Here is a 22,159-nt window from a genome sequence, read left to right as displayed (position 1 = left end):
GTGTGGCACATTTTTGGAAGCTTCCATAGCCTAGAGAACATCAGACTCTAAAGATTTATATCCCAAGTCGTGGCATTCCAGGCATTTGGAAGCAATTCGGGCAGCACACAAAAGCCGCACGCGCTGCAAGGGAGACCTGAGCGGAGGCTAGCGAACGCGAGAATAAATCATCTGTTAAATTTCATTAGCCAAGCCTCCCTGAGCACAAAATGACAAGACATTAAATATGTATTATTTATGAAATGTCGGCACTCTCCGAAAGAGTGGTGTAGTGGTGTTAATTAGTCACCCGTTCAGTCAGAAAAGGGCCTATTTTAAATGGAAAGTGAAAGCTAACTTCAGGCCTGCGCAGGGTTTTCATAGGTGGAAACGAAGTAGCTAATTATAGCTGCTCTGAAATGCAAAGCTCATTTGGGGAGGCATATGACAGGCTTATTGACATCTGCCCTGGATGTGCACTTGATGGCCAGAGATTTAAGTGGAAACAGAGTAAAGAGGGGCAAAGAAAGCTATGTGTAAGTGTATACGTCACTGAAGCACTGATGTCAGAATCTTCATAGACTTGTGTTAGTGAACGGTGATCTACTCTTAAAAACCTTCTCCCCTTCAAACTGGCTCTGAAGTGGTAAAGTGGTGGGGAATATGCCCTGTGTTTTTTCATACACGATAGGGTGCTTTGTTTGCTGTGTGTGTGTTTCTCCTCTTCCTTATCTTTCCTTTAGCCTGGAGTGAGAGAAAAAGCAGTACTTTTGGGGCAGTGGTTTGGAATTCCTCCTCGGAGGCAGTCATCTGGTAAAGTGGAAATGAGAGAGGAGCATTTATCCACTCGAAGAGAGCCACTCTCGTGATGGCAGCATGCAGAGAGAAAGAGAGAGAGAGAGAGAGAGAGAAAGAGGAATGGAAGTGAAAAGCTGGAGAGAGCTGAATAGCAGTGGCTGATGTTGGGTGATGGCCGCCCCCGTGTCCATCCCCCTCTTTTCTTCGGGCGGTGGGCGAAAGGCAGAGAGAGAGAGGGAAGAGGAGCGATAATTATCGGCAGAAATGAGGCTCGGTGAACGATTCGCACTGCTGGACCTGCTGATCCAGTCGCCACGGCAACGCCGACCTACTCATTTGTTTTGTAGATGAGTAATTACATCCAATTAGACCACAGGAGAAAAAAAAAGAAAAAGAAATGGCGAAGAAGTGGTCTTTTGTTTCAGGCTGATAGCTAGAATATTAATAATTGGATGATCGGGGGTGGGGGGCGGTGGGAGATAAGATCTGCGGGAGTGTGGGAGCTCATCCTGAACCGTACTTTTGCTTCAAACTACCAAACATCTAGGTGAAGGTGCTACCTGTTCAGCCTCTTGCTTGCTTTCTTTCTCTGATATGCACCCAGCCTTAGGCATGAACAATAAAAGGAGAATATAATGCATGTCTGAAGGACTTGGCTTTGTAAAGGAGCTATTGCTATAGCTGCCTGGTGCTCTAGAGTCTGGTGTCAGATAGCTACACCATTCTGGAGAGCGCTTGTGCTTTCAGGCTTCATTGTGTGACGAAGTATGTACGGTATAGTACTGGAAGCTTCCAGCTTTTCTATGTGCTTCTTATCGAGTGTCCTTGAGACTCTAGTGCACCAAAGACTTGCAGTTCATTTTTTCTTTTCATCTGTTCCATTCGAGTGTCATCTGAGTTTCTCTGACATTTTGATTCTCCTGAAAGTGATAAGAATGAAGGGAAAACTGTTGCATTCATTTCCCTTTATGACCTCATTTGTTTTAGAGTCACACACTCTCTCATGCACACACACACATTCAGATCGTAAGCTTTAATGCACAACACAAGCTGGCAGCTCCATTATTCCAAACACGGGGCTCCTGTGATATTGCAGGTTGTTGTATCGCTGATGCAGCGTGGCACCAGATGTCCGCGCAGCTCTAACATTGCCATTCGATATTTGTTCATTAGCATGCTGCAAATTTGCCTTCATGGCGTACAAATAAACGCCTTTCTTTCTTTTCCATCATCGCCGCTCCCAAAGGAAGCCGGCGACGCACTCTGTCCCGCCGTGGAAACGCGCTGTGCAGAGGAACATGTGCTTTTCTGCACAAGATCAGAGAGAAACCATTATTTCTCTAACTTTGATGTGGGAAAGAAGGGGGAGAAAAAAACAGCCTCTTTGGCTCAATCGCACTCTTGTTTCTCACCTTTGCTCAAAGTAAATCATTTGTATGCGCTGAAAAGAAAATTAGCGCAGGAAGATAATCAAGAGATTGCGGCGCTCCCAGATGGTGTCTTTTCGTGCTCCCGCCATCCGCTGAAGAGCCACTTTCTCTCTTTCTTTTTCTTCCCCCTACACCCCCCTCCACCCAGCCCCATTTTTATTCATATCCTTTTACACTGATGGCACTATCATTAGAGGCAATCTACCTGAACAATAAAAGTCATTTTGCCTGCCTTTATTAGATAAGACCTTCCCGGCTGCGAGACGCCGGCAGCTGAGGGCTAATTGTCCGTGTCAGAGCAAACAAAGCCGCCATGTGTATTTGTTGTGCGCTGCCGATGTCGTCTTTGTGTCCTGTCGCTTCCCTCCCACTATCGCCCCCAATCCTCCGCTTCACGCAGATTGCAACAGGAAGCCGCTATTGTGGGCCGCTGGCAAGGCCCAAGGATCTTGGATGGCGCTTTGGTGGCGGTGGGGTGCAAGGGTGGGGGTGGGGGGTGAGGGGGTTCGTTCTCTAACCCCTTCCCTCCTCATCCGTTTAACTAATGGAGGAGATTGTGGCGAAGCCTTTTGTAAAGGTCGGCGCTTGTTTGTTATTAAAGATTCTAATTAGAAAGAGGAGAGGAAGCCGGGGAAGCTTGTCTAATTAGCGAGGAGCACGGAACCCACTTTGAAACTCAAGGGCGACGGGCTATTTGCATGCACGTTGAAAGTGGATTAAACAGAAAAAAATCTCTCTCCTTTTTCTTTCTTTTTTAATGTTTGGTCTCAGCGCAATTAAAGCTCAGCTGAAAGGATGGATATTTACCATGAAAGTCGGGACGCTTCCAGAACGGTGGGGCCATAGGCACAGCTAGAAAGGGGGGCAGAAAGGGTACAGGGCATCCAACAAGCTTTATTCCCTGTGGTGTTTCCCACCAGAGTAGCTAAGACACTCCTCGTTCCTCCTGTCCTCCTGCAGGAGATCTCCCTAGCCAATAGCAGGTGGCCCAGCTTGACCCAGCCTGTTGTCTCTTGCTCTCTGCACTGTGATTTCAAACAACAAGGAGCAGATCTTTGAGGATGCTGTTATAAGAATCTGGATGCTGTCTAGATGAAGCCATGAGAAAATACTGAAATGCAATTATTTCCTTTTTTATTGTCTTACACCATATTTTGGTACATCATGAGAAAATTTCATGACGAGTAGACCATTGTCCTGAAAGGTGACCATTTTTGAGATATGAGGTTTCATTTGGCAGTGATGACAGTGTATCAAGTCTTATACAGTGGACACTCATTGAATCGAGAACTTTAAAGTGTGCTGGGGAGCTATTGGGAGCCTTTGCGTCTGTGCATGGAGGAGCAGGCTGTGCCGGAGGGGAGATGGGGCAGTGATGGTGTTTTAAGGACATGCAGCTGTGCAGCACTGAGCAGATGAGTGTGTGTGTGTCTATGTGTGGGCATGCCAGCTGCCTGATGGAGGCACGTGAAAGGGACATAGTGACAGACAATGGGATGAGGCGTGTAGAATTTGTGTGTGTGCAGGTGCGGACGTGGTGAGTCAGCAGCAGGAGCCGCAGTGGGCAGTGCAGTCTCCAAAGCTGCTGCAGTCCTATCAGAGATGAGTCATTAGGAGAGCAGGACAGTCTCCCTGCCCCCTGCCTGCAGAAGGTTTAGGGACAGAGTGTCGCTCAGTGACATAGTAGGAGAACAAGAGGCATTTTTCCACTGTGACGTTGTGCAGTACAGCACGGTAGGGTTACTGAACCAAGATCTATCCATGCCCTGGTCGAGTACCAGTGTCCTTTCCCATCGAATAAGAGTCCACTGCCCTGGAAATATGAAGTGAATCACACGGACAAGTGAACTGCATCAGAAAAAGGCACTGCAATATAGTTAATTCCTAGAGACTTCTTGGTAAACTGCCAGCACTTTGCATTTCTGTGTCCAATATTCAGTCACATACAAAGTTTGGATGCCCCTGGTCAAATAACATTTTGTTGATTTTGTAAGTGAAAATGAGTACACATCCTCTACAGAGAACAAACATTGGTACATTTTAATATACAATTACTGTTTATTTGCTGAATTTAAAATACTGGGAAAAAAATTCTAGCATGTAAAAATCAGCAAATAATTAGAAAGTGTTTATTAAATTCTACCAAAAAAAACAATATTTAAGCTTGTTGTAACTTTTCACTTAGAAAATCAACAAAATATTTAATTTGACCAGCGGCACCTAAACTTTTTCATATGACTACATATAGAAAAATATGGAAAAAAAAAATAAATATATATATATATATATATATATATATATATATATATATATATATATGTAACATTTTGTTCAAAGTTTTTTTTTTTTACCATGTCTGCCTGTCCATTCATCATGAAATGTACATACATTGTAAAGAGCATCTGGTATGAGAAAAGTTATGAGATTTTGAAGACAGACGTGTGTGTATATATACAGATAACTTGAAGCTGCTTGAGAGAACACTAAGAAAGCAAAGCTGCCATCAAAGCAAAGAAGGGTTACTCTGAAGAATCTAAAATGTTTTGATTTATATATTGTGTGTTGTTTCTTAGTGTTTTGAACGAAATCCCTTCTAAGAGTAGGTGTTTCCAAACTTGTGACTGTTGCTGTGTATGTATGAAGACAACTCAGGATAATCAAACATAGTCAAACATAAGCAGAAAAAGTGAAGGAACATTTAAGATGTGTGTAATCTTTACACGCTTCTCTTCATTTGTCTTTTATATTCATGACATCCAGCCTGCATTCTTCTGCGGCCTTAAACCGATGTAAATAAAGCCTTCTTGCGTGCAGCTTTGTCCGATTTGTCGAGCTATACATTCCAGTAAGTAGGCAGCACTGGCACAGTGCCATTCTACCAGCCGCTTACCGTAATTTGAAGCGGGCATGCTGCCCGCAAGCCGCTGAGGATGGAGGGGGAAGTTGCGATGGCGCTGGCGGAGGACCTGTTCTGCCCGCTAGATTGCACTTGGCAGTTGCTGACAGTATAATCAGTGCTGGCTAGGTGAGCCGAGGCTGCGGGCCTTCTCTTTTTGCTTATGGACCCAAATGAAAAACAAATACGCCCTGGGGGGCCCCCAGGATGAAAGGCCTGTGCTGCCAATCCTGCTCCTGCCTTGAGTGGATTAACTCCTGCACTGGAAAGAGGTGCAAGAGGCACCAATAGCTTTTAATAGGCCTCTTTTATACAAGCACCGTGCCTCAGATTATGGGGACGAGCTATAAATGTCAATGCAGCTCGCGCTAGTCAATGACACTTTCTGAAGCGTTGCTAATCTACCATCTGGGTGAAAGAGAGGTGTTTTTGTGAGTCCGGGCCAGGACGCAAAGAGGCCCGGCGCTTTGTGCTGTGGATCCTCCCTAATGTTTATGCCCAGTAAACATGAATGTGGCCTTCTCAGACTGTGCACAGAAGCAAACACAAAGGCTGTGGGTGCTAAGCTGCATCTCTGAAAACAGAGAGGATTGAAATCAATTATTGATGTTTTGTGTGAAGTCTAGTTTCATTCTCTTGAGAAAGAAAAAAAACTGACTCCTTAAAAGGACTATTAAAGAACGTTATTGTGTGAACGAGACCAATTGTGCACAAAGATGTCCTGTTTCTCACCGATCCCCTAAGTTAACGTGAGGTCCATTCACTCAGTTTTACTTAATCTCAGCAAGGTTCCTCCTAGGATGGCCGTAGCTGTTTCTTTAATCTGCAGTGGCAGGTAGCCCATGGGCTCTTCTCTCACACCTACTACAGGACCAGTCAAAAGTTTAAACTTGTTGCAAGAAGAGTTTACAGTATATGCATCAAAACTATGAAACAGAACCTATGGAATTAGACAGTGACCAAAAATGGGTTTAAACCAAATAATTATTGTATTTTAGATTCTTTAAAGTAGACCCCCCTTTGATGGCAGCTTTACACACTTTTGGCATTCTCTCACACAGCTTCATGAGGAGCCACCTGGGATGCTTGAAGTATATCCTGAGCACTTGTTGGCTGATGCATTTAAAAATGTCTACATTTAACCTCTTTTTGTAAATGAATTTATACATAAGCTATTAACTTCACTGTTTGTCTTGGGAACAAATTTCAAGCATTTTAGTTTAAGTATTTAAACATATGTCTTTAAGATGATGAAAAAAATATATTCTATAAGGTCCAAACTTTTGACTGGTACTGTATTTTACCCCCTTTTAGATCCGCTACCGCAGTCAATTTCTGAAACCAAAACGGGCAGCTGGGCTTGGGTTTAGATAACACAAAGGTCGTCAGCTGCTGGCTACAATACGGGTAGCATTGAGCGCCATGTAGCCTACTTCAGCCACTCTCACCAGCACCACGTACCAACACATGGCTTGCCTACATAATTATGTACCATGCAAGAGTTTTTCCCCTAAATGATGGCGTCCCACTCCCCCTCCCCCCCCCTTAACCCCCCACCCCCTTCTCCTCCACCCCTGTACTGTATCTCCCAGGCTTCCCCGATTATGGGTTTTATTCCGCGCCCAGTGACCAGCGGGGGGCACCCTGCTCCTTTGCGGACTATGGCTCCCTGGGGCCCCAGGCGGCTCAGATGCTGCAAAGCGAGCACGCCACATCCGCCTGCAACTCGCCCCTGCAGCACCTGCACAGCCCGGATCAGTTTAAAAGCCCAGGTTTGTATGGCGCGTTTTCATGTCCTAGACCTTTTGCTGCCTTCACGTTTGGTCTCTACTTTTTTTTCTTTGCTTTTGTTTGTTTTTTGTCTTTCTTCGATCACACACCGATGCATTAGCCGAGAGACACAACTCGTTTGTTCTTTTGTATGAATAGAGGCATCAGCGAAGGAGAGAAGTTCTACCAGACGTGATAAACAAACACCTGCCTGAGATGCACTGCATGTGGGATTTTATTTATTAATTTATTTCTTTTCATTTCTCTCTTTAAGAAGACAGAGACCTTTCTTTTGTGTGTGTAGATCCATTAGATATTTTGGCACGAAGGCACATCAGTGCCCTCTGGATGCATGTACTACGCACAAGCATGAAGAGAACGCGGCAAAGGGATGACGCAGTGCCGGCTAATGCTCGCTCTGTTCATTCAGTCACATTCTCCACCCCCGTACCATTATCATAAACTCATACTTATACATACTTATGCATCTGAGATCTGCTGAAGGAGCATGGTACTTTCAAAAACTTTCCTTTTTGAGAACATATTCGAGTCCATACTCAGCTACATACATGTTTTCTGCCTTCTAACAAGGATAATGTATTCAGTGTCAGTATAATAATGGTTCCATACTTATACAGCAGTTTCTAGTTTACAAAGTCTGTTTCCATACAGGTTTTATCTTAAAGACTGTTTTATATGGAGCACTAAATCACAGCAGGAAAACAAGCTAATTCCCTTCCTGTCACCTTGTATTGCACGTTAAGTCAACTCTTGTCACCTCCACGCGACACTTCTGTGATATAAACACACCCTCTCTTGGAACACCCTCACAGTATTATGTCTAGCTGTGTTTGGTGTGAACTGAGGTTGAAGATGGGAGACATGCTGCATTCAGGTTGTTTTGCGTCAGTGCATTAAAGAAATGCTAAACACTTCACCCCAAAAATGCCAGCGTGGTTCATAATAAATGAAAGGTAACAGGGACCATTTGGCGTTATCCAAAAAAGACGTCCTCTTTCTTAGTCTTTGAGCTGTGTTCCTTTAAACCTTATTTTAACCCCTTAAACCAGTAGTACCAACCCTGGTCATGGGGATCTACCATCCTGAAGATCTACCTTCCTACATTCTCTTTCCTCCTTCCATCTGCCACACCTGCTTCAGCTAATTCATTCTACAAAAGTCATTGATTTGCTGGATAAGATGCAGGTATGGGTGGATATCATGTTAGATGCAGGTTGGAACGAAACTCAAAGCTGGAAAGTAGATCTCAAGGAAGGGGGTTGGTGACCACTGCCAAACCCTAAGTATGTGGGCTTACATTTTAGTTCCTGAGTATTATCACACAACTTACTTAAGATTAATAACTAAATAATAAGGGTAGCATGTTAAGCCATTAATATCACCCAAGTTATCTATTTTTTATGCAACTACAGCTGTGAAATCTTCCTGGATGCATATATTAGTCTCTTCTAGGCAGCATCAGTGAAATTCTAGTTGAAATGTCATTAAAAGTGAATATGACCCCTCTGTCTCTCTCTGAACTCCCCAGCACAGTTATGGCTAGTCAAGCCTCATTGGCTAGCCATTTTCAGCGGCGCCCTCCGTGGGCCTTCTTCAGTGCTGCGTTGTCCCGGGTGTTGCAAGCTCTAAAGCGTGATGATGCATCGTTGAAGTCTTGCATGGTGTCGCCCGTCTGTGGAGGGGTCCTAATGGCCGCGGCCGAGGCGGCTCCAGCCAGGTGTTGTGAGGCCTGCCAGGCGCTCTGCCTCGCCTCACCTCACCTCACCCGTCCCGCCTCATTTGCTTTGGCAGGCGACAAGGAAAGACATCTTAGCACCCGTGCTTTACACTGCAGATTACACAGATCTTTCGGTTTGGACCTGGGCCCAGCCTGTGCAGATTTCGGCTCGAATGGCTCCCCGCAGAGCAAAGCCGGGCTTGCTAAGCTACGGGCTCCGAGCTGCACAAGTGCTGTACAGTATGACCACTGATATGGCTGTGGTCCTCAATTACTGTAGTCAGATTTTACCAACTCACAACACAGGACAGCTTGACTGGAGCAGTTTCTAATGTATGGCTACACTGCCTCAGAGAACGTTTGGGAGTTCTGCCCAGTTTTTCTTTTTATTTTTTTTTGCAGTGTATCACTGGTAACTGTCCTGTGCTGCTGGCAGAGGTCGCCTTATTCTTTTTGCTCTCTTCTGTAAAAACTGCTGCCTTTTCTCACCGTGCTGTGCTTTATCAGACAGACATAAATAATACTTCACCCTACCACCCAGCCCCCCCCCCACCCCCCAGCAGAAGCTTCCGAGGTAGAAATGCGCATTTCAGTCTTAGTCTTTGCAATATATGACAGTAATACTGCTTTCAATATAGGTTGAGAACACTGAGAGATAAAGTTCTATTGGATTAAGGTGATACTTGATATGAGGTCCTGTCAAATTGTCTCCTGTATCTCGGTTGCTGGGGCAACACAGACATAATCGATGCATTGTGGGTCTTTTAGGGGTCATATCAAAGCACTTTACCGCATGACAGCAGAGATTCTTTGTTTGTGTGCCTGTGTCTGTGTGTATTGGTGTGAGAATTACATTATAACCCCCACCCCAGAAATAAGTATGTAAATAAATAAATAAACACATAAAATAAATAAATAACAGGTGAGGACAGTACCTTGCTGAAACTAGGAGAAAAGAACAGCATTGTGCCCTCTTCCCCCTGCGGGGCACTTCCACTTTGTCATCCTGTGGAAAGAGACAAAAGGGTCTCGTAAATTAAAGCTCAAGTGCTGAGCGCCAGTACAGGACACATGAGTCACCTGCGCCTTAAAAACCTGCTGTGTAATCCATTGGCCCACTAGTTTAATTAGCATGGGTGCCGCTAAGCTACCAGTCAAAGCCAATAAGTGTAACTCATGTTTGCCTATTAAAGTTAATAGCAGGAGCAGTCTAGCCCCAGGGTTTAAGTTGAAACATAAATCCTTTTGCTCACAGAGAGAAGGAAAGGCAGAGGGAGAGCCCTGTGCTTTGCCTCAACAGAATCCACCAATTATAGGAAATGAGGATTACTGTTGAAACTGAAAATGGCTGTAATTGCTTAATAAGCAGGCCTATTAGGAAATGTGCTCTTCAGATAAGGCCAGTAAGGCTGCTCCTGAGAAAGGCCTGGAGTTAAGCATGGCAGTCTCTCTCTCTGCCGCTCTACTTTTCTCTCATTAAACAGCACAGAGTAGGCCAGGTACAGAAGCTTGAATTGAAGGAGCATCTCAAGAGGAATCCATCCTCCGCCCACAAATGTGTTCTTTTGTATGTAGCTACTGCTGAGAGTTTGGAGAAGCTTTACAGAACATTGGCAAAAATCCCATTAAATCCAAAAACAAATTGTACACCACAACTCAGTTTTTGTCAAAATACTTAAATTTAGAGTGTTCCTTTCAAATGATATGTTATTTAAGCGTGAAAGTTTACACTGTTAGGACAGATGAGGTACAGTTTTTTAGGTCATGTAACAGAGCTAACATTAACAAGTTGGCACATTAGTCATTTAGCATGTCAATAACAATAAAATCAAATACTAATTTGTATGTCATTATTAAAAAATATTTGAATAACAATACTGAAAGTTTTATTTAATTTTATTCATACAAGTACAATAAAAAAAACTGCTTCTTGTTCATCAACGCATTTCTGTAATGCTTCCTATGTGCTCTGGCTACACTTCTTACTATCTGTGTCTTTGTGCGATGTGTGGTTGCCTTTAACTGCCTGGTGTAGTCTTTTTATGATTTATGAAGCTTTTTTCTTTGGACTAACAGATAAAAAGCTCTGACAAAAATGTTAGATGCAGGCTCTACACTGCCCTTTGGTGGAGTATAGAGCTCTGACATCACATGGTTCTTTAATCAGAACAAATAAAATTAGACAGAAACTAATTCTTATATCAAAAATCCTATTTTGCTATTCAGGTTTTTAAAACTTTCATGACTATTGAAATCTTCGAAGGGTCTGACTTCCTACTGTGTAGTTTCGACACATCATTTTAAGCCTGGACCTGTTATGTGACAACTTTAAACAAAGATTGGTACAAGATTGGTACTCTCATAAGGGTGATTAAATTTTTTGCTAAAGTTCTGTCCACAACAGGTCCTGGAATAAATAAATAAAATAAATATATAAAAACAAAAACAAAAAAACACATTTGTGGGTAAAGCATTGATAGGTCGAGTGAAAGGCAGGTTTATGTGTTTGCAGAAAGACAGGAATATATGTGTGTATGAAAGTATGTATGTTTGTATGTCTGTATATATGTCATTCAAGTAAAAAAAAAAAAAAACTTATGTTATCCATGCACACATTGTCTCTTTGACATACTGAAGTGACAAATTGGCCCTGTATTTGGCCCGACAGGACAGAATTGTCCACTCTCTCTAAAGTAGTCCATGACTCACAATTGAGAAAGTTGCATATTAGTCATAGCATTTATGTCTCATACTGAGGCTTCCAGGCTCCTGTTGTGACGGTGGAAATGGAGGCTTATTACAGAGAGCACTGTGATGAATGAATAGCTACAGCGTGCATGATGTAACCAGAACGCTTTGTCCAGCCAGTTTTATACATGACAGCGTTGGTTGTACTGACTGGTCATGTGGCTTTAAGAAGCAGGCTAAAACTACTGGCATTTGTGGAATTTCTTTAATATCCTAGATTGTTTCATAAACTTTGCTTTTTTGTTCTGTCTGCCTTTACGATGGCAAGTCAAATAAGATGCTGTGAAAAGAAGCAGAGGAGGAACCTACAGTATCTTCACTTGCTTTTTCCAAATTTACACCATTAGTTGGTTTAACTGTAGAACAGGCAGAAAAAAAATCAGTGCCACCAAAAGACCCGTTCCTATGCCACGCTTCATGAAAGTCCACAAAACAGGCTCTAAGCAGTGGGCAGTTCATATGTTTGTGACTAACCGCATGTTGGTTCCACCGTTTGCCTGCATGCTGATCGCGCTTGTGCATGAATTCGCAGTGAGTTCTGAGATTTTTCCAAATACACCAAGTACTACGCACAGCACACACGAGAATATGATGTTGGCTAATCGCCTTTGGTGTCCCTCGCTACTACTAAGAAATAAAGATAATACAGATATTGTTCTAATGCAAGTTTAATGATGCTCCTCTTACAATCCACAATGTAATCGTGAAAGCTTTAGCTATTAGCAATTAGAGTGCATGAATGGAATAGCGTTTCAAGTAATTAGTCAGCATTTCAGTGCCACTCTCTTTGCTGGTATCGCCTTTATTATTTTGCTCTACAGTTCCCAGTGCTTCAATATTCTGAAAATTAATATAGACTTACACGTCCAATATCATATTCTCTCCCATATATTGTGTTAATGTCAATCTCCAGGCAATCTAAATTTGTTTTGCGATCATTGCGCATTGTGCTTGACATGACCCTGAGGATTTCCAGCTCCACCACATCTTCCTATGTGTGTTTGTGTGTGTGTGTGTTCTTTAGGCGCTAACCCCCCTCGGCCTGGAGGCTTCCCTGGTGCCAACAGTCCTGGGCCTGTAGCTGATTTGTATGGCCCGACCAGTCAGGACTCAGCTGTGGGGAACTACATCAGTGCTGCTAGCCCCCAGCCTGGCTCCGGCTTCAGCCACAGCATTGCTGTGAGTATGGCAACAACTTCACCAACTCCAAATTTCACATCCCTTGTCATACATGCCAGTTACCTGTCCCTGAGTCACTCAACAGAGTTAACTTAAAGGAATAGTTTGGCATTTTTAAACTTAACCACTATCTGCCACATCTGTATCCTACTCTCAGTAATAACAGACAATAATTTTGACATATTTCCCTGTTTCCCAACCCTGTGACTCACTTATGGGTTTACACAATGAAACTTAGAAGCAACTTTAGTTGCTTTAAACTTACACGAGCTGCATATTATAAAGTATCCTGCAACTCACTTGAAACTCAGCCGCAACAGTTACCACTTTACAAGTTACATGGTTAAATATGAGATCTTTCTGATTAACCTAATGCAAGGTTGGTAGTTTTTCCATTCTGTCAATTACCTGTGCCATGACAACAAAAAATGCAAGCTAACATTTCTGTAACCAGGTGGTTTAACTAGACAGCTAACAGCAACAACTGTTTAAACAACTTCTTTAGAGGGTTTTTCTCAAGCTCTACATTATTTATTTTCTTCTCTCTTGATGCCCCCTAATTTTACACAGAGCAGAGATCCCTTTAGGAATCAAAGGATCAGGCAAGTCCTGTGAAAACTCCATCCACACCTTTATGCTGTTAACGAATTAGCACAAATCTGACAAAGATATTAATAAATACCTTAATGAAGTGTTTGACAAAAGTGTTTCAAATGAATGTTACTGACAGCATTCAGCATCTGCATTTATCTTCTAAGTGTGTTTTGAGCCACACTTTTTGTATTTTAGTACAGGGAAACACATCACAATTATTGTCTGTAATCAACCATATGCTACAGATTTAACAGGTAGAGATTTGGTTGAAAATGGAGTATTCCTTTAATGATTAATGAGACTCATACAGTGTACAGGATCTAGAGAAAATTTTCTCTGTCTCTTTTTTTTGTCTGTTTCTCTGTCCCTGTTCCATTCTATCTTCTTATTCCCCTCACATTTTAATCCCAGCTAGATTTGATTACTTTTGCCTTGCAGCTGAGGAGTCAGAGTTTGATTGTGTGTCACTTCTGTATGACTCACTTAAAGGCAGGCACTTTATTGTCAATGCGGCAATTTAGAAAAGAGGGTCTCAATCGGACTACAAGCAGAATTAGTGCCGCTGTACGCGTGTGGGAAAAAAAGCTCTTGTGCTGATGAATCAAGAGCCTCTGAAATCCTGAAATCCATCGGAACCGCGGCTGAAGTTTGAGGAGGAGGGGAAAACAGAGCATCACAAACAACTTGGCAGAAGAAAAAAAACAGACTGGTATGATTGGAAATGAGCAAATTGTCAAATTCAAATGTCCCTGTAACAAGCAGATGCTTTTGACACCATATCCAAACAAAAGCACGGCGCGGCACAAAAGTTGCTTTAATTGGCTTTTTGCTGGCAGAGCGCAGATTCCGTCTCTGAATGTCACAGATGTCAGGTCGCATTTCTGAATTGCTGCGGCTCTCAATTTGGAAAAAGAAAGGATGCATTTGTAATGAAGTGCCAAATTGAAATTCAATTATTCACACACTCATTCTCGCACAAATACATCTCTTAACCAGCTCTACGGCAGAGATGTGCTTTATGACAAGGTGTGCCGGGCTACAGTGAGCCTGGGCCTCCTCTCCTCCCCACCCTCACAGCCTTTGTGAACCGAACAGGCTCTTTGTCAACTGCTTTTGTATTTGCAGAACAATGTGACTTATAATACAGTTATCAAGTAATTATCCCTGTTCCGTGGATCATTTTGCGTCTAGGCTAGAAACACTGCGCCTGTTTTTCGCTCATGTTTTGCACACTTTATTCGTGTTGAGAATGTTAGCCGATGGTTAAAAACTCAAGAGAGCAGACGACTCGGGCTTATACTTTGTTAAACAGCCACAGCACTTTAAAATGGAAATGCTGGCCACACGTCCATAGCTTTATTTATGGGCATTAGCGTTAACGGGGACGCATCTGGACGCAAATTTGCTCGGCGATGAGAGATTAATGTGGAGTGGTGCGGTTTCAGGTTGAGTTAGTTCCTCTCAGGGTGATGTGAGTAACTAAGGCTGGGCCGAGAGCCTGGATGCTTCGGAGTCCGGCGCTCCGGCAGATAATGTCTCCGAGCAGCACATTAACACAGGAAATGACGCGGAACGCAAAATGCTCCTCTCCGTTTATTTCTGCGACACGTGTCAACAATTAGCCACACCGCGGAACTGTAGGCGCCGCAACCCGGCGGATGACTCCACAGTTGCTGTTTTATTACTCTTTATTAGTGTTACTCATATCTGGCCCTGGAGGGCCACAGCACTGCAGAGTTTAGTGTTTTCCCTGCTCCAGCGCACCTAATTCAGCCTGTGAAGGGCTTTATAATTAGCCGATGAGATGAATCAGCTGTGTTAGACGGGGAAAACGGCACTGCGGCACCCTGGCCTTCCAGGCCCACATCTGAGTAACACAGTTGTGAACATGCAACCAGAATGAAGTTAAATGATGAAGGCTCTTGTACTCCACCGAGACAAATGTTAGTGGGAGTACGAAGCGAAAATCTTTCCTCCAAGTCTGCTTGATTAGAGAGCCTAAAGCGCCCTGCCGTAGCAGACTTTGATTTATTCATATGGATTAAACTTGGGATGTCTTTCTGAAGCGCGTCGCTCACGAGCACAATGGGCTGATGACAGGCCCGATAAGAGGCAGTGTTTTTAAGAAAGACGTGTTGACAGTTTGCCGTTTTGCCCCCTAAATCTGCCGTGTGGGCGGTTCGCCTCACAAACGCAATCAGAAAATCAGACAGTGTCGAGGATTTGCATATGGAGGAGGGAGATTGATCAGCTCAAGAGAGCGAGAAGACGAGGGTGGACGTTTCCTCGTTTTTCTTACTTTTTTGGAGGGGTTGAAGTGGCACAGGCACATGTTTGGAATTTTTTAATAGTGCCCCTGTCAGCCTGATTGAGAGCCAGTTCATACCCAACCCGCTGGACAAAAACCATGAGGGTACCTCAAGCACAAGTCAGTGTCAGAACCACTGAAATTCAGCAGTTACTGATGGAGTGGCTAGTCTACCAAACCGTGTAAATGATATCTATGATGATCATATGCAACCTCACTTGAAGAAATTCTTTACCTAAAAATGCTGACCTAGCAAACTGTGTATAAAACTAAAAAGTTTTAGCAGCATGGCTAACAGTGGATGCAAGTCAGCGGTGATCAGTTAGCATGGCTAAAAATGTATGCAAACCAAGGAGTCAGTTAGCACTGGTTGAACTGCATAATGCTGATTAGTCCTAGCTTTAAATGGTATTAGCAGTGTTTTTGGGTGATGTATTATTTATTTATTTAAGGTCGCACACACCTGCCTTTAACTTCCTCCTGTGTCATCCTTTATGTTGGCTGTCATATTAAGTGACCTTTCAGCCCTCTGTAGTATCCTCTTAACCCAACACCACCTCAGCTTTGTCTACCATATTATTTATATATGTATATCATAATTTTATTTATGTGTGTGTATATATATATATATATATATATATACACACACACACAAATTTTAGGTGTGGTCACTGTCACAGGTTAATACTAATTGTCAATTTGCTATTAGAAAGGCACAAATGAAGTTCCTTTGTTCATTTGCACATTGTCTTTATTTCCTTGAAGAAATAAAAGTATTTTCTGTTCAATTACACATTAAACACCAGATCAGTGTTTGTGATATATTGTTCATGACTTGAAACTCATTCATGCTGACAGACCAATTCTGTGGATCAAAATGTACTCACTTTTCTCTTCTCCTGCAGATGCCTACTAACAGACACACTAACTCTATACTTTTAGGGCCCCTTGATTGCGACAGCTTTTACAAATGGATACCATTGAAACCTAACAGGTGGTCGGTTGCCATCTCAGTGGAGGTATTATGTTTCCTTTATATTGCTCAATGGTCCTTTCTATCCATCTCTATGTCTGTCTTTATGGACTTATTTCATCCTTAATCTCTCCTCCACCTGTTCTCGCTTTTATGGAACTACTGCCCCATATCTTTCAGCACGAATGCTAGACTGACAGTGAAAAGCATGAAACGGCAAAATGCAGTCATTCTCTTCAACCTGCAAATCTTTCTCCCCGCGCCTTTGTTCGTTACCCATATACGGCAAACCTTTCATTTGCAATATCATGCACTTCATTTGTTCGTAGCGAGTAGAGAGTTTATTCCACTCCATCGGCTTACACAAGACAACACTGTTGCTCTCTCCTAAAGGTTCCCTATTAGGGGTCATTTCTCCATGTTTTCATGTCTGCTGGCTGGTCCACATAAGTAATCAATCTGCCAGGGGATCCATGTGTTTGTCTTCTATAATTTATAATTATCCTGTTATTTTATTAATTTTACTTTGTAATTTACACTGTAACGTAACTAGACATGTGCCAGTTATTAATAATAAGGGATACCAATGATATTCATCACACTTGGTATCAGGGTTCCAGATGCCAACCTTTTTTCAGAACCATCCAGAAAAATTCTGTCAGCCATCCTAAAGTAAAAACTGACCGGACAAAATATTAAACTGCTTTGTTTACTTAACATTTCTCTTGAGTTTTTGTACTACCAGATTTTCAAAACTGACAAATGTCAGATAGCAATACACAGAATGCATATATGCATACGCACATGTATACACTCAGGCACACAAGGCATACAAACACTGTGGTCCATAAATACATTTATGTCCATATGTATGAGAGTATCTGCATAAAAAGCTCTGTAACTAAATATTTAATGTTTTATTGCATCACTTTCTTCCTTGTAATGAACTGCATTCAATGCAGAACAATCAATGTAAATCGCCATAACCACCCTGTTCATATATTAATAATGGAATGCACTTCAGAACTTCAGAATCAGAAATAGCTAGTTAACAGTAAATAAAACTACTTCGAATAAAAATACAGCAAGACCAAATGTGTTTAGAATAAAAGTACAGTAAGATTATATTTTGTGCCCTGGAGTTTTAAATGTTTAGGTGTTATGTGACCTTGTTGGCTAATCACTGTACACATCAAACACTTAATAGTCTGATACCATATTTGATCAGATTACAGAGAGACTGTAAAAATCTAACAAAGTAAAAAAGGTTTTTTACAAGTTTTAACTGCCCATGCTAAAAAAACATGAATAGGCACATTGACTGGCTAATAGCATTTAGCATTATGCTAGTGGTAGAACTTTAATAAAAAATGCTATTTTACTTACAAAGAAAAGTAAAAACTATTTCTGGCTATATCTTTGCTACATTTAGGGTGTGGATAGTGGCACATTCTAGATTTTTATGACTACATTTTACAGACATCGAGTGTTAACATGCAAGTTAATCATCCCTGAGGTGGGACGGCGTAGTCTTAAGCCTTTAACATTATTTGCTATTATTATTGCTATTAAAATTGACATTCAGAACACTGCATATATGTATATGTTTGTTTTTTGTAATATCGTATTAAAATCGTAACCATGATAAAAGTTTAGGTAATTATAGTGATGTAACACTTTTACACTGGTATATGTCTAAATATAACTTCAGCCTTCTAGTGCCTATTTAAGGGAATAAGCATCAGCAATGAAAACTGCTAAATAAATAAAGTCAGATTATTATTATCATCATGTATATGCACCTGAACTTACATGCTCTTGTTCTTGAGAGTGGGAGAGGAATCCTGTTAATCCTGTCTCCTTGCCTCAGCGGTGTGTATGGCCTATGTCCGTCTCCTCAAGCTCCCCCAGTACCATGCTACTTCACTCTCATATGGCACTGAAACTTTCAAATCTGTGGAGTGTCAAGTCAGATCCCAGTCTCAGCTCCCAGTACTCTGCCCACCCGTCTGCTTGGATTACTTCTGCCTCAGTGTGCTCCACTTTTCTGTTGTCTGTAAGGACACCAGTTAGAGTGAGGAGAGAGGCTGGGTAGTCCACCACGTTGTGCCTTACAAGAAATAGGAGAAAAGAAGTCCAACAAAAAACTGGACAAAGATTTAAGCTGTCAGTTTTGCCAAATAATGTCACAAGACAACATGAACTGGGTTGTCTATTGTACACAAAAGACTGTTTAATTTTGGAGAAAGCAACAGTGTTTCAGGAATGATGTGGTCATTCAGAACCATTGCTTGTGAATGTCGTGTCCTTACATTTACCCCTACATCAGACAGCCTGAGCTACAGAATCCTCTCTTCTGTCAATGGAGTTGTCAAAAAGGACGGTTATGAAACATAGCTACACCTTAAAGGTGCAGTGTAAAGGCTACCATGTTCAAATTAAAATTTCTAAGCATGCGTTTGTGCAGGTTGTTTTGATTGTCACAACCTTTTTTGCCCAGCCAAGAAAGACGAGGATCAAGGTGGCTTAAAATTTTAGTCTGCACTGCATTCGCTCTAGAAGCTAAAGTTGTTCAATTATTCTTATGAGTTGTTGGTTTATTAGTAACACCAACTTTAACTCATTAAAGTTTAAAGCTAAACTCATTGGACATTTTATCAGGAACACCTACAGTATACCACCCTTCATTTTATTGTCAAGAAAAAAGCAGAAAATATGTATTTGGCAGTCCAATAACAAAACACAATATACATTTTTCAGCATTTAGAATGTGTTTGCCTTTGTTTAGTATGTTTTTGCCTTCATTACAGTTACCTTTTTTTGTTTTCATTTTTTTTAAAAGAAATCTACAGGCATATTTTTCCACACCTCCAAAGCTGATTCTTACAAGTTGGTTGCATTATTTTCTCTATATCTAATAAGTGGAAATGTTTTTTTACTAATTTTCCTTTGATTTTTCCCTTATGCTTTAGATTATATAGAATCTAAAATGAGTAACTTACACCTACTGGCCGTTTTGACTGGAAATCAAACAAATGAAGGGTGGTTTCTGACTTTTGCACAGTAATCTACCATATAGGTGCACTTTGGTATGCCTTGCTCATGTACAGTAAAACACATATAGCCCATCTGTTTGGTTCTAACCTCAGAGCTGCACTTGGCTGGATATTTTTGGGTGGTGGACCACGCTCAACCTCAGCAACACTGCTTTGCTACTACAGTCATACCAGCGCCACTCACACTACCACGTCAGTGTCACGGCTGACACTGACCCACCACCCTATTAATATCTGGTCCGGTCTCTTTCCGTTGATGGGCAGGCTAGAGGGGAGCTAATAAATTGTGCAGCAACAGATTAGCTACAATCAATAATTGTGAACCTACACTGTGCACCTATGTGGTAGCTGCACCTAGTAAACTGACAACTCAGGGTAAGGCACCTTTAAGGTAAAGAAAAACTTCAGAAATGCATCTGCAGAATTTTGGATCTGATGTTAGATGTATGGAAAGCTTAGAGCACTGGGTTAGTCATGTTTATGTCAAGCATTGTGTCCACGACAAAGGAGAACAGCAGTAGCTCAGGCTATGATGTTTAGCTTACTATCTAAAAGAACCTGATGATGTAACTTGACCTTTACCTGTTTTCAATCACTAGAGTATATCTGGAGGTCCTGGGAAGATGGGCCGAAGTTTCTAACTGGTCGTGTACAGGTGATGTCATGAGACTTCAAGCACTGCAGCATCCCATTGGTGAAAGGGACAGGGGGGTGGCACCATGAAGAAGAAAAGAACAAAAGAAATGTCAAGATCATCTCAGAAAACAGTACTGCTGTACCATAACCCCAACCCTTATTGTAATCATATAACATTTTTTCTTCCTCTATATGGCATTTTATTTCTCTCATTAATTTTAATTTCTTCTCCTTTTAGTTGGTTAATTTGCATAGTTAAGGAAAAGTTTTTGTTGTGATCATTTGTGCATTTTGATTTTTTCACATTTCTCTTCGTGTTTTCTTGTTTGTTTTTTTTCTTTTATTGGCATTTTGATGAGTGTAGTTTAAAAGTGTTTGCTGGTCATGTCTGAATTACCTTTGGTACCAATTGTAAAGATCCGATTTTATGGTGTCATATTTGCACAAAAAAAGGATAAAGCTACTCACTGACTGATAAGGATTTGAAAGAACATTCAGTACATTTCATTTCAGCGAAAAACGAGAGGGTAACTGAACTAAATCGATCTTAGTAGCTGTTTTTAATTCTTGTGATGTCTCATTGTTGATCATAATTACCTATTTTTGGGCAATACAAAGAGGACTCCAATATTTTTATGGTCCTTTTTTTATAAGTGTTGTTTTTTGTTGTTTAGAAAAAAAAAAGAAATGTATACTATGACATTTTTTCAAATGAATACATTGTGAATTCAGATTTAAGAAAAAAAAGAAATGTAACTGTAAATATTATTCCAGTCATTGCATATAACCAATTCAGAATGAAAAAAAAAACAACATATTTTTCTGACGGTGTGTCAAAGAAATTGTTCCAGGGTGTGTATACACGAAAAAAGAAAATATAGGTCTTAACAGATTATTATATAGGTGTCACTCAAATACATTAAGTACCCCAGTGACAACTGCGATCTATTGGATAGTTGTTTGGCTCGCTCTGTAAATACTCAAGCTGAATAATTTTACAAGTGTCATACCAGCATATTTACAAACCGGTGACTACAGGGCACTGCTCAGAGTCGGGTATAGAGTCTTTTCTCTCAGCCGTGGACATAATTTTCAACAGAAAGACGATTCAATCCAAAGCACACTGTAGGTAGTGTTAAAGAAATGGACTCTGAATTCAGTCCAGAGATTTTAGAAATACTCTGTGCGTCCTGACACTTTTATACTCCTGACCAGAAAAAAAAAGGTTAAAGAAAAAAAAAAAGATAAAAAAAAAAAAAGATGACTTACTATGTTATTTGGTGTTGTTGTTTGTCTTATCCACTCGGTTCCATTTGACTTTGGAACTCGGTATCTGGAGTGTACGTCACAGCTAATGCATAAAAGCTTGTTCTTTCGATCAGTTCTCTGCTGAATGAATAAAGAAGGCAAACGTCTTTATACCATACCTCAGTCCTGTGCGTTTGACAGTGGAAAAGCTGAGAAATATAATTTATTTTAACAGGCATAACAAGCTGAGCTTACGGATAAATATAGATAAATCATTGCACTGTGACCTGTAGGAAAGACCTGACCACTTCCTTTTTCTTTGCACATGTTGGCTACTTTGAATGATCCTCAAATAGGGTTTCATGTATGAAGACTCCTCATGTGAATGTTACTGCTACAGGCGACTAGAAGGCCAAGTGTAGAGCGAGTAAAACGAAAAGCAATCTCTAGAACTCGGGCTCAGATTTCATTTCACGGATATAGCCAACCTCTAATCTAAAATATTGATGTATTTTAGATGCAGCCAATAGAAGACACTGAAAAATACGTTCACACAGAGAACCATAGCTGCTGTGCTCATTTTCTTGTACGTGTCAGGACTGGTTTCGGATCAGATAAAATGACATTTGACGAAACGATTTTAAAGTGCAGATTGTTGAAGGTGATGACGATTTGATTGATGTATATTTGTATATTTGTCTCTTGTTTCCTGCTGCAAATGTATACTACATTTTTTTTTTGTTCGATTGATTTCATTTTATTTGATGTACTCCAATGCTCCGAATAACCAGGTGAAGCAAAATGCT

General features: G+C 41.3%; 1 protein-coding gene across 2 annotated transcripts in view; it reads left to right on the top strand.

The window, feature by feature from the left end:
- msi2a (musashi RNA-binding protein 2a) overlaps positions 1-21,531 on the top strand; it is a 372,596-nt gene extending 351,065 nt beyond the window's left edge. Inside the window, exons 12-15 of one of the 2 annotated variants that reach the window (XM_036595440.1) lie at positions 6,696-6,875; positions 12,384-12,538; positions 16,383-16,459; positions 20,069-21,531. In XM_036595440.1, coding sequence (XP_036451333.1) covers positions 6,696-6,875; positions 12,384-12,538; positions 16,383-16,424 — 377 coding nt within the window. In that variant the 3' untranslated portion in view covers positions 16,425-16,459; positions 20,069-21,531. The remainder of the gene's footprint in view (positions 1-6,695; positions 6,876-12,383; positions 12,539-16,382; positions 16,460-20,068) is intronic. The other variant, XM_036595439.1, reaches the window with a different exon arrangement.
- The last annotated feature ends 628 nt before the right edge of the window (positions 21,532-22,159 follow it).

This window comes from Colossoma macropomum, unplaced genomic scaffold, assembly GCF_904425465.1.
Source record: "Colossoma macropomum unplaced genomic scaffold, Colossoma_macropomum, whole genome shotgun sequence".
In the NCBI taxonomy this organism is placed as follows: domain Eukaryota; kingdom Metazoa; phylum Chordata; class Actinopteri; order Characiformes; family Serrasalmidae; genus Colossoma; species Colossoma macropomum.
This window is presented reverse-complemented; position numbering and strand designations above follow the sequence as displayed.